The sequence below is a fragment of the Dichomitus squalens genome, assembly GCF_000275845.1.
Source record: "Dichomitus squalens LYAD-421 SS1 unplaced genomic scaffold DICSQscaffold_20, whole genome shotgun sequence".
NCBI classification, from domain to species: Eukaryota; Fungi; Basidiomycota; class Agaricomycetes; order Polyporales; family Polyporaceae; genus Dichomitus; species Dichomitus squalens.
Window position 1 is genome coordinate 123,765 of NW_006766902.1, and position 13,570 is coordinate 137,334.

General features: G+C 54.5%; 5 protein-coding genes across 5 annotated transcripts; 1 reads left to right on the top strand and 4 right to left on the bottom strand.

Moving 5' to 3' along the window:
• Nucleotides 1-441: 441 nt before the first annotated feature.
• Nucleotides 442-2,753, bottom strand: DICSQDRAFT_137443 (uncharacterized protein). Its single transcript, XM_007366733.1, has 5 exons — nucleotides 2,713-2,753; nucleotides 1,904-2,634; nucleotides 1,332-1,840; nucleotides 821-1,277; nucleotides 442-763 (listed from the first exon to the last, which is right to left on the bottom strand). The coding sequence occupies exons 2-3, from the start codon at nucleotides 1,904-1,906 to the stop codon at nucleotides 1,562-1,564; spliced, it is 282 nt and encodes a 93-aa protein (XP_007366795.1). The 5' UTR covers nucleotides 1,907-2,634; nucleotides 2,713-2,753; the 3' UTR covers nucleotides 442-763; nucleotides 821-1,277; nucleotides 1,332-1,561.
• A 199-nt stretch (nucleotides 2,754-2,952) lies between these two features.
• Nucleotides 2,953-3,789, top strand: DICSQDRAFT_181310 (uncharacterized protein; the record flags this gene model as incomplete). The annotated part of the gene is made up of 2 exons (XM_007366734.1): nucleotides 2,953-3,413; nucleotides 3,505-3,789. Coding segments are annotated over 2 exons (607 nt in total), but the record flags the coding sequence as incomplete, so codon positions are not given.
• A 584-nt stretch (nucleotides 3,790-4,373) lies between these two features.
• Nucleotides 4,374-5,399, bottom strand: DICSQDRAFT_62972 (WD40 repeat-like protein; the record flags this gene model as incomplete). Its single annotated transcript, XM_007366735.1, has 1 exon — nucleotides 4,374-5,399. A coding segment is annotated over one exon (1,026 nt), but the record flags the coding sequence as incomplete, so codon positions are not given.
• A 2,214-nt stretch (nucleotides 5,400-7,613) lies between these two features.
• DICSQDRAFT_171100 (uncharacterized protein) lies at nucleotides 7,614-8,039 on the bottom strand (the record flags this gene model as incomplete). The annotated part of the gene is made up of 3 exons (XM_007366736.1): nucleotides 7,614-7,712; nucleotides 7,771-7,922; nucleotides 7,976-8,039. The coding sequence occupies 3 exons, from the start codon at nucleotides 8,037-8,039 to the stop codon at nucleotides 7,614-7,616; spliced, it is 315 nt and encodes a 104-aa protein (XP_007366798.1).
• A 2,401-nt stretch (nucleotides 8,040-10,440) lies between these two features.
• Nucleotides 10,441-13,298, bottom strand: VP3 (manganese-repressed peroxidase). The gene is made up of 12 exons (XM_007366737.1): nucleotides 13,003-13,298; nucleotides 12,142-12,951; nucleotides 12,045-12,088; nucleotides 11,947-11,992; nucleotides 11,835-11,893; nucleotides 11,596-11,775; nucleotides 11,305-11,536; nucleotides 11,072-11,241; nucleotides 10,972-11,009; nucleotides 10,701-10,913; nucleotides 10,621-10,645; nucleotides 10,441-10,565 (listed from the first exon to the last, which is right to left on the bottom strand). Exons 2-12 carry the CDS (start codon nucleotides 12,256-12,258, stop codon nucleotides 10,550-10,552), a joined length of 1,140 nt encoding a protein of 379 aa, XP_007366799.1. The 5' UTR covers nucleotides 12,259-12,951; nucleotides 13,003-13,298; the 3' UTR covers nucleotides 10,441-10,549.
• Nucleotides 13,299-13,570: the final 272 nt, after the last annotated feature.

The following is a 13,570-nucleotide window of genomic DNA, read 5'->3' on the forward strand; positions in this document are numbered from 1 at the left end:
TTTACTGGGCCCATGGCATACTCACTCTTGGAAATGCCAGTGGCCCAGCGAGCGGGCTCAGCCGCAGGGGAGCTCTCACTACGGGCACCGCCTCGAATCGTTCTTTGTCAAAGGGCTTTAGAACCTCTGAGCAAGTACAACTTTCCCATTGCCGACCCTTCAGCATCCTTTGGCACGCGTCGGCAAAGGGACAAGTTACGACTTTCCCGAAAACAAACCTCCGTTTCACGCGAAGGGATCCCGAGCGCTGCCCGTCGTGTCTGGGCCTGTGACCATGATGTGGCCTGTTTAGGCAGGTCGGGTAGGTTAGACGCCGGAGAGAAAAAATCCCGCGCGTTCACGGACTTATGCAAGGCGCTGTAATATGGACCGACAACTCGTCGAGAACAGGGTTTGGATGCTGTTTGCACGACTCGCGCCCTCGCTTACCATCCCCCTCGTTGCATGGCTCTTCTGCACGGGTCATGACAGTGGCTCCTCCTGGAACTTGATAGATCTAACGTCCACTCTGACTGCCCTCCTTTCTGACGCGTTCCTTTTCGCTCTTTCGTCTGTGTCTGCCCTCCTTTCAGCTTCTGTCACTCGATCACTCTACATGGTACTCTTGGAGCATCTCTATGCTACTCAACACTCCATGCAGCTGGGATGTTCCCCCAACAACGGTGGCCCCCAGTTCTGGACGCTATCGAGGGACAAGTTGGAATGCGCTGGCAGGCGAAGGATGATTCAAAAGCGTGGCGACGGTACGGAAATGGGATCTTGAGTGAGTGCACCACTGTACTTCCTCATTAGCTGTGTTCTGAACCGCTCGCCTCCATAGGAGTTTTACGTGAGCAACTGCGCACAATATTGTCACTTCGCTATGGACCGGGCGGATGTGCAGCTTGAAGTATACCGCTCGCGTTTCATGTTCCGAGTTGTTGCACGTTATGACTGTGCAATTTGGAACACTGCACCGCACGTGTAGTCTCAGAGTGTGTTCTCTAGGGTGAGTACTTCATTACTGGGGTCAGCCGCGGTCTTTGTGACCGTGCCTCGACAACTGTCCCGATGCTCCACGTACCACGCCATCGGCGAAATCCTTTCCCATCCTATCAACTGTTTCTCCCAAAGAGATATCAGGTTTCCTCCGAATCTCTCCATCTCTGATCCATGCTCCCTTAACCTTTCCTCCCTGTCGCTGCAGACGGACACATGCACCGGTGCGTCCCCAAAGATACAGCGGCTTGCCTCCTATAACGGCGTGCATGCGTCCTGCCTAGCCAGCCTTCGCTCATGTGAGTGCTCTCGCCCACCGAGGCGAACTTAAGCTGATGTAGTTACCTACATAGTAGCAAAGCGTACCGTACAGAGGCCGCCGATGCCTGGTTGAACCGGGCTGGAACATCGACAACTGAAGGTAGCAACCCGAGCGTATACGCAATGCCGGACGTGCATTGTCTCGTCATCTTCTGCTACGCGTCCCGAGTCGGATCGCAGGCCGCACACACAGTCGCTCTCATTCCGCTAACCGCAGGCGATCCTCGCTATTGGCCCACGCCATGCATCTCCTCACCCGTGATCAAAACCCAGGCGGTATCCGGATTCTCGATACGCCCCGCACGACGCCTTTCCCCCCGCATACGCATTGGGTCTGCGGTGCAACACCCTTCAGGACGCTGATGTACCCGGTATATTCGTAGGCAAAGAACGAGGGTAAGGACCGCTCTTCTTCTCGGACGTGATCTCCCACAGATCGCGCCCGCTCAAGGCCGTGTTGCGGCTGCACTGAACATTTGAGCAGGCAAGCCGGGATCAAGACCAACAACGCGGACCACACCCGAGGAAGTACGCTTCTGTTGTAAGTGCATGATCAACTACCTGAATCCAACATGAGTATGGTTGACGCCCTGCGTCTCTACAGCATTGAGCGAAATATTGCAGATCTCGCTCTGTCCCCAAGTACCATCAAGGGAGACGGTTTTGCATTGCTCGACACGCTCGCAAGCTGGTTGTTGTAGTGCCGAAGAATCGAGGTCTTTGAGGCTCCCCGTCTGATAGACCGGACTGTCGGTTACGCGTCGTCCCTTTTGCTCATGTGCCAGGGAGTTGGCGGGCTTTATCGCGCGTCCAAAGATGAGTCCGTGTCGATCACTTACCGATCCCTGATTCTTTTCTTTTCATTGACGTTCCCACTCAATGTTGACTCATGACTGGTGTCTTGCCAAGATTTGAATGTTCAGATTGGAAGGCACAGCTCCCAACGCAATCAGGACGCGTAATATGACCTGGAGCAAGGCTGCGAAGCGTCCATGGGGAGTCGCTCGAGTGCCACGCTTCAGCTGCTCGAGGGACAGAGATAGAGAATCAGGCGGCCTTGACTCGTGGAACACACAAACGGAGGGAACCAATTTCAGCGTGTACGCGGCGCGCCCGGGAAATTGCGACGGAGAGGGGGCACTCTGGGAAGCGTGGAGCTCGGTATGGCTTTCAATGGCTCGCCGCCGACTCAATATAGTGCCTCTGCGAATGCGCAGCGATCTGGAATCTATGTATGCTGTCGCCGCGTCGTAGGCCCGTCTTGTGTTTGGTGCATCATGGGCGTCGATGTAAGCGTGAAGGTTGGGATATCCCGCCCTCGCATGACCTGTCTACGTGAGTCCAGTTGTCCGTAGAAGGGCCTGTTTCCGGGACAGTGACGATTTCCATGGACGCTCTGGATTCTTCCTCTAGAAGCGCACATTTCCAAACCGACAGGCTCGTGGTGTTGGCAAAGATCGTTCATGCCACATGTCTTCAATGCCAGATATTTCCCTGCGAACGTAACGTGCCTACTCGGGATTCGAACCTTGCTAAGAATCAGGTCCCCGTGTCTCCGGAGAGCACATTCCTGAACACGAGGCGATGTCCACATGCAGTGCCTCCTGCTAACATCGTGTCGAAACCGAGGAACGGCACCCTTGAGTCGCCCACCATGTCTGCTTCTCCTCGCCTCCCCTGGGAGGTCATCGAAAGGACCATCAGCCACTCTGGCGATGACCGGACGACTCTCCAAAGCTTCTCCCTTACTTGCAAACAACTCCGCCCTCGCAGCCTCTGTCTCATGTTCGATGAGGTGCCGTTCATATCTCAGAGACAACGGACATTCTGGCCTTCCGTGACTTTCTCATTGCATTCCCGCACCTCCGTCCCCTCGTGCGGGCGATCAGAACGAACTGTCATGCTCATCTTGCAGTCCACTTGCTCCGGGTCCTCCCATCTGACCCGGATATTTACGGACGGACGTTCGCACGCACTCTCGGACTGGAACTCGGACTCGGACTCACATAGCCATGCCAGTGGCGGGCCCGGAGATGCGCTTAGGAGCACGATGGCATTTGTCGCGATCCTGGGCAACTGGTGGTTCCCTCACTTGCCTCTGGATCCTATTGGAGGTGAGTGCCCGCAAGCTTCCCTGGCTGGAATTGCGAGAGCTATTGGAATATCGCGATAGGCCCTATCGTCTCGGTGCTCATATTCTAAAAGGGCTGGGGGCTGCTCAAGACAGTGTTCTGCCAAATCACCAACGCGGGCGTTTCGCCCAGGACGAGAGCTGCTCTGTTCGACGCATCTCCTTTCCTCCCCTCCCCTCTTGCTGTTGCGCTCTCGGATGGGCTATTGTGGCACGCTAGGCAGACACACTTAGGCATCAGCGACTTCCGGGCGATGCGCACGGTCGTCGAGCAGCGAATAAGCGAGACTCTCGTTAAGACTAGGAAGGACGTGAAGAAGGTGAGGGTGCGGTTCCGGGCGGTTGGTTCGGGGGCTTGAGCTTGACCCTGGGAGAGCGGTATTACTGTACTATGGTGTATTTTGGACCGTAATCATATGAATCTACCTCTTTTTGGTCTTCACTATCTGTGGGGATATGTATTAGAAGGCGCTGTGAGCCTTCGCATAGGCAGGGTACTTGAGTGAGAGTGTTTGAACGCTTCAATGACGGCTTCAGGCAGCTTCGTGCACTGTTGCGCCTTTCATCCTCGAGACTGCTGTTCAGCCGGGGCGGTATGCTAGATATGGTGGAATGAACGTCTCGGTGCATCTGACCGACCGACGCCGATGAGGGGCAAAGAGTAGGAGGGTAGCTTGGCAGGTGCCTTGTCAATGATGATGCACGATTGTCCCATAAGATGCACTAGCTACCTTGTGTCGCAACAGGCGTACTCATGTTGTGGCCTTGAATCGAAGTGGTGAAACACTACACCATCTACGTCTGCTACTAGTAGAATGAAACGCCGTGCACACTCGGAACACAGTGCACAGTGGAGAACGCACGGTCTATCAAGTAAGGTTCTGAATTAATCCACCACATTTGTCCCAGTCTTCGACTCAAAGTACGGCAGGATAGTATCATTCTACATGTTTGTATCTGGCACTGGGATAATATCGCGCATACGTCTGATAATGACTGTCCCATTCCGTGCACCAGACGATAACGTCTTTCCGTCAGGGGAGAAAGCTACGTGATCGACCTTGGCTCTGTGCTCGGAGAGTGTCCCCACGCATGATCCATCATCGGTCCTCCACACCCGTACAGCTTGGTCTCTTGATGCAGACGCAACGTACTTCCCGCACGGAGAGAAGCGGGCAACGTTCACGCGGTCGGCATGTCCTTCGAGCGACAGGACGAAGGTTCCGGTGGATGCGTCCCAGATCTTCACTGTCCTGTCCACCGATGCTGACAGAATGTGCGTGTCATCTGAAGAGAATGCCACGTCCATTACACTACGAGTGTGTTGCTCCAACTTGAAGAGCACCTCTCCCGTCTGTACATTCCATATCTGGACAACGCCCCCACGATGTCCAGTGGCGAGGCGCGTGCTCTGGGGATTGAATGCCGTGGTGGACGAGAAGGAATGCTCTGACTGAAGGACCCTGTGCACTGTGCCAGCGCTGACATCCCATATACAGCAGCCATTGGAGCTGACGGAGGCAACCCACCGTCCATCAGGGGAGAAGCGGAGATCGCAGAATTCGCCCGTCCCGAGAGATGGCTTCAACAGATGGAGCGGCTCCAACGTCCGAGCATTCCAGAGCTTCACGGTTTCCGTGTGCACGTCTGTGGACGCGATCACAGTTCCGTTGGGGGACCACGCACACGCACAGCTATCATCGTCACTGTCGGTGTACTTCATAGCTATGGGCGGGTGACCTTTCCCGGGCATGATATCCCAGACTGCGAGATAACGGTCTCCGCCACTGGATGCAAGACGTCGGCTGTCAGGGGAGAATGCGAGTGACATCACCCCTCCGGCATGGGCGACCCATTCCTGGACAAGCTGTCCATCAGAGTCCCACAGAATGATGGTGCAGTCGCCAGATCCGGTCACCACCCACTTGCCGTCTGGAGAGTATGCAACACAGAAGACCTGATCTTCGTGACAAATTTCAGTGACTAGACAGGCAGTGAGTCCAATGTTGACAGTCGTTGTACGTAACAGCGAGACTTGCCTTGTTCAGATGCAAATTTGAGCAGCCTACGATTTCCCATGGAGGGAAAGTACCTGGCCATTTCTTGGGACCATAGATTGGTCCGGCGGTCATGAATAGACGGTGAGTCAAAAAGCACGTTGGGATGACGAAACTTGAGGAGAATCCGATCCAACTCCCAGCAAAGTTGGAGCTTGCTCGGTCTACCTCCTATTTGTCTCAAGAGGTCCCGGGGATGTGACAAGAGACGTATGGTAAAATGTGCCAGGGATTTCGGACGGTAGTCCTTGAGCATTTCGATAGTCGTCTTGACACCGCGCCAGGAGGCACCCTGTACTATCGTGATGGTTAGGGCACGAAGCAGAGGCCAACCTAGTCAGAAGAAGTGCATCTGTCAACATTCTTGCCAAAAGCCTAGACGAATGGTGGGATGAATCAAGAATGGGCTTACGTTGAGATGTGATGGCTTTGGCCGAAGATAAGTCCAGGGTCAAATTCTTCAAGGTTGAGGGCACCAATTGAAATAACATCTGCGCCATCACGTTTTCGTAGCTGCCGTCTATCTGTGTATAATAGGTAGGAGTGGTTTAGTTGTAGGCACACCGAGCAATGCTGAATAGTACTCACCTCGAGCGTACTCAGACGCAACTGTCGAGACAGGTGCTGTTTAAATTGTGCTAGCTGTGCGCTGGCACACGTTGTGTTACGAATGTCTAGCAAACTGCAGGATAGCGTTCTGATGCCAGTGAATGCCAGCAGAATTCTGCAAAACTCTTGCAGATTTGGAAAGGATAGACTAGAGAGCTTCAGAGTTTTGATGCGTGTCCCCAGCGCCCGGTAACATGCCAGAACACGTTGAGGAAGGCTGCACTCCCAACGTTCTGGGCCGAGTCCGTTCATGGTGATGTGGGTAAGTTTTGGGAGGAAACAGAGCAGGTGGAGGGCCAGATAGGCATTGCGATGGGTTCTGATCGACCGTACGAGGGGACGGAGATGGGGGTAGGCGTCAAGGAAGTCACGGAATGCCAAGACGTCCGTTGTATCCCGAGATTCGAACCGTACCTCAGCGAACATGAGACAGAGGCTGCGAGGGCGGAGCTGTTTGCAAGTAAGGGAGAGGCTGTGAAGAGTCGTCCGGTGGTCGCCAGAGTGGCTAACGATCCTTTCGATGACCTCCCAAGGAAGGCGAGGAGAGTCGGACATGGTGGTCGCGTCAAGCGCGTCTGGGTTCCTAGGATCAACACGATACGATAAGCGGATGCACCGCGCGTGGAAATCGCCTCGTGATCAGTACTCTCTCCTAAAGCACACGATGCGTCCATGTCACGAGCACGGTTCAAAGCCCATGTACTTTTACTGGGAAATACCTGGCATCGCAAAGTGGTTGCACGAGCGGTCTTGACCGATATCATCGTCCTTTCGGTGTGGTGATTGCACTTCAAGAAGGTAGCGTCCGGACACCCCTTATGCATGACGAGCAGAATTACGGCGATTGTGATTAACTGGACGCACGTAGGCAGAACATGCAGTAGGGGCACTGGTCACCATCAGCAGCCTCGTAAGGTCGAACTCCTGTCCGTGACGTGCCGAACGCAGCGTAGGCTATATCATGGCAGAAACATACCCATATATAGGACATATCAGTAGTTGCAAGGGCACGATTCTATTCGACTACCAGGCTGAGCTTGCCAGCGCTCGTTCGTCGCCGCATCTTTCCATCGGGTACCATAGGAGGTCCTCAGTACTTTGCCCCTCGCACAGGCGGCGCCGCGCCTGATCTCCAGCACTTTTTTTGCACCGCTCGAGCGCGGTACAAACGCAGCTCTGTGTGCACGCCTCATATTCCTCCTCTGAGCCATGTCACGCGACATGATCGCGTTGAGGGGTCATCAATTTTAGTCGGAACAATGGGACTCGGGGCAAGACACCAGTCATGAGTCGACGTTGAGCGATCAACAAGTACAGATCAGAGAACGCACATTGCGAATGAATTGCGCGTATCCACGTTTCTGGTGGCATGATAGAGCCTACCAATCCCCGGGAACATGAGCTTATGGGACGACGCGAGTTCCGCCATCTAGTAGGCTGTCAAATCAAGAGCAAGTCGTGAGGGAGCCTCGACGACACCTATACCTCGGCACGTGGCCGCGTCGACCCAGCCAGCTCTAGAAATACATGTCGACTTGCGAGCGTGTCGCCGCGATGCGAAACGATCTCCTAGAACGGTACTCAGGGAGAGAACTAGGTCCGTGATGCTGCCCCAGCTACTGCGAGACGTCAATCACGCCCACGCCATGTCCAAGTAACTGGTCGTGCACTCACAGCAGAAGCCTCGCAAACGGCAAGAAGCATTTCCTTGGGTGCAATCCGCGCTCGCGAACTCGGTCCCAACTTGTTTGCCGAGATGTTCGTCGGAGCCTGGCTGAAGCCCTGCGACGCGGCCTGGAGCGAACACCATATGACGCATATCACGTCTGCGGAGCAGAGCGGTCAACATCATGCTTCCCAACGAATATACCAGGCGCACCAGCGGACTGCGATATCTTGTACATGCCCGCAGAGCCGTGGTATTCGCAGGCGGGAAGGACCATCATGCGGGGCTAAGCACACATTCAATTATTCCCTCATCAGTGTGACGTCCGCTGAAAGAGTAGATCACCTGGGTGTTGGCGGAGTGAGATCGATGAGTGCGACCTGGGATTCGGTTCATGGTGCGTTGCAAAAGACGACGAGAAGATGCACATCCTGTGTTGCATTTATGCCGGATGTTCCTGATCCGGGTCCGGAGGGACTGACTGCCTCTGTCCGGGACGCTGTTTCCCTAGGGGCTGACATTAGCTTTGCGGTTCGGCTCTGGTTCAGGTCGCTGTCCAGAGTACTCACATGAGCCACATCTCGGCAAGTCGATGTATGAGCGCCGCTATGGGAAGCAAGCCATCCATTACGTCCGTCTTTCTGTAGTGACAAAGGGGAAAGGCAAAGGAAGTTTGGCATGGGGTCGATACATCTCAAGGGACACCTGTAATCTTGATGAGATATATTCGAGCAGTTGCACGATGGACAAGGGCTTTGCTTGCGGAATGGTGTATGGGGCATCAGGACACCTATCGCGCTTGCAGTCATGAAGACTGCGGCTGACGTCTCTTCCAAATGATCCCAGGCAACGAGTTACTCGCTCCAAGACCGCACGTGTGCCCCACTGTTTCAGGGTATACGGTCAGAGCGTGCATCAACAGCGGGAAAGGAAGATCTTGGGCCGTTCATTCAGCTTGCTCCAGCACGCCAGGCGCACGGACAAGTCGTACAGAAGTAGCGATGTTGTGCGGAACCACGAGCTGAATTGTGCCGTCGATGTATATACATCGTGACAATCCCTGTGGAAGAGAACGGTTCAGGACATGGCCTGCATACAAGCGCATTAATGGACTCACCTGATATCTCTACGTCCATCCTTTCCCTACGCCTATGACCCGTCATTCGCTCTAAAGCCCAATCAGACTTGTTCTCGTGTCCCCGCAGTAACATGAAAACCTGGTGAAACTGGGTAAGTGTTCGATATGGGACACCTGGTGTCTCAAAGGGCTAGAATAGCCGGAAGTATGGCTAACACTTGAGCTCGAAGAAGCGCGTCAGAGGAGGGCAGTTAGCGTCGACGTTGGCTCCAGTTCCAGGAGCGTGTGTCATAGCGCAGAGGGTGTGCGAGCAAGGTGAGGAACTTGCAAACGCGCTGAACACTGGCAAAGTCGCGCTGAACACCACGTGCAGTACGGAGAGAGACATTGTGCGGACTTGCGAGCTAGATTGAGCGGTAAGGTAATGCATACATTGTAAATACCTCTTGTGGAGGCAATGTCTTGCGTACGAGGACAGTGGTAAACTCACCTGGGATCCCGGTGTCCGTCTCGCTATGCCCACCAGCTGTGCTTCGCCTCGAAGCACAGATTGAGTTGTCCCTTGTGTCCGCGCAGTGGCTTAGACGTCCAGTCGGCGAGATCAATCATTAAGTGCACGTTGAGATGTTGAGTAATTGTAATGCTGAAGGGGAGCACTGAGTGTATTCTATGGGCTGGCCGAAAGGATAGTAGACACAGGCAGAAGAGCGAGAAGGAACGCGCCAGAGAGGAAAGCAGTCAGCGTTGACGTTGAATAGATTTATCGTCGGTCGACGTGCAGAGGGCGAGCGAAGAGTCGAGGCCAAATGGGCTCGAGCTCAGTACTTACTGGGTGCAGGCCACCGTCGTCAGAGTAGCGCTGAGCACCACGTGGGGGCGCACCTGCCAGCTGCCAAGACGTGCGCGGTATCTGCACAACAAACTTGCCCTCCGACTCCCGCTCAGGTAGTACATGAATCCCACCTGCACCTTGAATCGCAGGCACTCGCACCTCTTATTCAGAAATACCCATGTGCAATGTCGCGTATCGCTGAGCGCACTCCTTGCACCTCAGGTGGGACACTTCAAGTTGTGTCTAACACAGGCACCCACCACATTCACCTACCACATCTAGCGGCGCTTGCCGAATTCGCCATGGTACAAGTACACTGACACGAACCCTCTCTCTTCCTGCTGCCAGCACCCACATGACGATACTCGCAAGTATACTTGAGGAAGATAAGCCGGAACGCAACCCTGAATCCTACGACCATGACCACATCCAGGAGCACAGTCACAACGCCCACCCTCAGCCTCCTGGTGAGGGGCATGCGGACGGTCCGAAGCAGATTCTGCAGGTACTGAAGTGCGAAGGTACGTTATCACGTCAGGCAGTCATCCAATCCAACACCCGTGTATTTGGCTCAGTTCACTGTGCCCCCCTTACCGCCCTGGCCCTGATATGGACGCCTGAAGTGTGTGCTTATTCGTCCTCCCGTAGGCAGGTGCCCGAGGTAACAGAATCATCTTTCTTTCTCGGTTGACTGCTTGTTGCCTGATCATCGTATAACCCACATCACCACCGCGTCCTAATTGTAACACATTCTCATATTCAACGTTGCTAAAACAGTCCGTGACCCAGCAGCTAAAATCAAATACGTTAAGGCTCCATGCCATGCCCATTGCTCATATGATAGTCCGTAGAACGTTCGTGCACCGTTTCATCTCACTTAAGAGTTCAAAGGCCTACCGAAGGAGATCAGTGAACTCATTCAAGGATGCGCACATTACAGATACTCACACAGCGGGAATCGTGGTGACAGCGCCTAGAGTCGCGTAACGTTAGTTGCAATGGATGCGGTTAGTATGCGCTCGACTCACCTCCAAGCACCGACACCGTGGGGAAAGGAGTCGAAGAGCAAGCAGCTTGGATGTCATCGGTCGAGAGACCGGCCGGGATGAACGGATCGGCCACAGTGCCGGTTGCGGTTGGGATGACATCGGAACAATCGGTGAGCGCGGACTGGTTGAATCCGAGCAGTGAGAGCTTCTGCATGACCCCTTCGAAGCGTGCCAGCATGTTCGCACGGTTCGCTGCAAAAAAAAAAAAAGCTTCAGTACAGATCACGACGCTATGACATAGAACACGCACAGATCATCTTCTGCCACTCGCAAGAGGTGCGGTTATCCCTGCAAGTCAGGCATTAAGTTCAATTCCAATGCCGCAAACATCTGATGACGGTTCCGCTCACCGAGCAATCAGGAAGTCAGACTGAAGGCGGAACTCTCCGGGGTAGGGCGACAGTGCCTCGCCAGGACTGATGCCGTTGCCAGGCGTGATTGTGCCGTTCAACAGGGTCTCAACAAAGAACTGAGCGTCGAAATCCGAGGGAGTTGAGTCGAACGGAGTACCAGGAATTGACTACCAGCACAAAGCGGTCATCAGGACACCCAATCTCCGACAAGTTATGCAATGACTACTCACGTCGTCCACCTTGTCTTGGGCGCCGACCGTGTGGGAGATGAGGAGCCAAACGAGCTCCACAGTGCTGAAGCCAGCATCGCCGACCCGGTTCAAGATGGTGGTGACATCGTCAGACGGGAGGGGTACGAGGCCGTGGGGAGCAGGCTGCGAGTCATTGGAACGGCCGGCGAAGAATGAGATCTGGGGCCCGCCGTTGCAGTTCGAGACACCGACAGCGCCGGCGAATTGGATACTATCAAAAAGTGATTTCAGTCTATCGGAGCCGCGTCAGATGTTTTCAGGAAAGCTTACAAGTCGCCGAAGGAGACATTGTGCTTGAGGGCAAAAGGACGTTGAAACTCGATGATGTCGTCGAGACCGTTGTTTGCAGGGTCAGCCAACTCTTCGGAGGTATGCGCCATAATCGAGCCGTCTGCAGTTACATGTAGCATGGAGACTATAGGCATGTCAATATGAAGTGCGTACCAGCACCTCCGCCACTGCAGATTGATCAGCACCTGACACGGAAGGAGAATGATGCTGAATCTTACCCAAACTGGCCCGCGGCAGTAAGAGCGGGGGAGAACGCGATTGCGTCGTGGAATGTCAGCTGCAGTCCATTTATTAGTGAGTCGTTTCTAAAGGAACGGATAGTGCTTTCACCCTAAGAGATTCGTGTGCGTCTTCGCCACACTGTCCGCCGTGGAAGCTGTCACGGGGCATAAGGCTATAGGCGATGCAACGGGCGGTCAGCGACTTACAGATTCTCCTGGATGTCATCGAGGACATCAAACCAGACACAGCACTGCTCCGACTGTTAGCGGTACGCTCGGTCGAAGCGGCGAAGGAGCCACATACTGCGGCGTTCGCGGTGGTCTGGCCACCACTGCACGTCGTACGCTTGCTCACAGACGGAACGACGGCGGCGACAGACGCAGCAAGGACGGCGAGCGAGATGAAGATTTTGGAGAACATGGCAAGGTCGTCGTCCAAGATAGAGGAGGGTCTTTGTGTGCTGCTGTCCTCGAGAGAAAGAGACGTCGGCGGATGTGGATTCCTGAGTTCCCTGCACCGACTTTATACCAAAGTCTTCGCCGGAGACTTGACACCAACACAGAAGTCACGATGCGCGCCAGGCTAGCCGTGCCCGGCTCGGGAGCCAGGGTACATCACACCCGCACCGTCGGTGAATGGAGCGCTTTCCAGCCCCAGCTTCGTAGACCTTGCGTACCTAGCCGGACAGGGAGATGCGTGGATCGGGCGACGAAAGAAGGAACTGAACGCGCCCGTTACGTCCAATGGCGATACGTTGATTGACATATTTGTTGTCGCATCTTTTGGAATTGTGTAGAACTACGATGGCCGCGCAGAGTCTGGGAACAGGATGTACACCGCCAGGGACGGGGTGGCGCGGATGTACCGGCTTTAGATGAGCTGGCGCCCGCGGTCCCGTGCTGTCAAGGATGCCCCCAACCGCCCTGCGGTCTTCAGTAAGTGGTTCTGGTACCTGAGTATGCGTGTAGAGCCACTGTATGTCAATCGTGAGAGTGACCGGCGACATGCCAGGAACGAAATTCGTCCGGTGTAAGTCGGATGGTCAACATGACTCGTCCACACAAATCCCCAGGAATTCGGAAGCGTAATGGTGGGTGCAACCAGAGCAGTCATCTACAAGGCAAATAGATGAGAATCGAATTGTTGCGCAGCAGACGTACGTACGGTACATATAGGCGGCGTAGTCGTGACAGAAATGGATGCAACCGTCGGCGTAGTCGTGACAGAAATGAATGCAACCGTCGGCGTATGTTATGCCGCAAGCCAACACGCAGAGAACGGGGTCGGTGATGTCCCGCAGACGTCCGTTGCGTGTGCGTGTAAGCAGAGTCTGTGAAGCTCCTAGATTCAGCACCATCATCCCCTGCTGTTCCCTGTTGGGGCGATCTAATGGTTTCAAGTCAAGGGTGCGGATTGTGAGCTGCAGTCATTTCAGCAACGATACTGCATCCCGACATCCGATAGTCGGATAGCGTGGCGTCGCCTAAGTTTGAGTATCATGTCAGCATCCAAGTTTAAAGGCAAATGAAGGGAAGCGCGAAGCGAAGGAAGTAGTGAAGACACAGAGAATGGCGACGAGGCGGTGGTTAAGCGCCACGTAGAAGGTCAGTGGCGCTTATCAGCTGAGGTGTTCCGGTCGCGCAAATCTCCCACATTCCGCCACTGTGTACCTGCCGAATCTGAGCATGAGAAGTCGAGTCAACGTGCACACTACCATATCCATGTGAGTATT

Bases quoted from the DNA above. Each gene is read 5' to 3' on its own strand.
- VP3 (XM_007366737.1), bottom strand. From the start codon at position 12,258: ATGTTCTCCAAAATCTTCATCTCGCTCGCCGTCCTTGCTGCGTCTGTC. The intron at 12,089-12,141 runs GTATGTGGCTCC...CAGTCGGAGCAG, and splicing joins AGACCACCGCGAACGCCGCA to TGCTGTGTCTGGTTTGATGT. The intron at 11,894-11,946 runs GTGAAAGCACTA...AATGGACTGCAG, and splicing joins ACGCACACGAATCTCTTAGG to CTGACATTCCACGACGCAAT.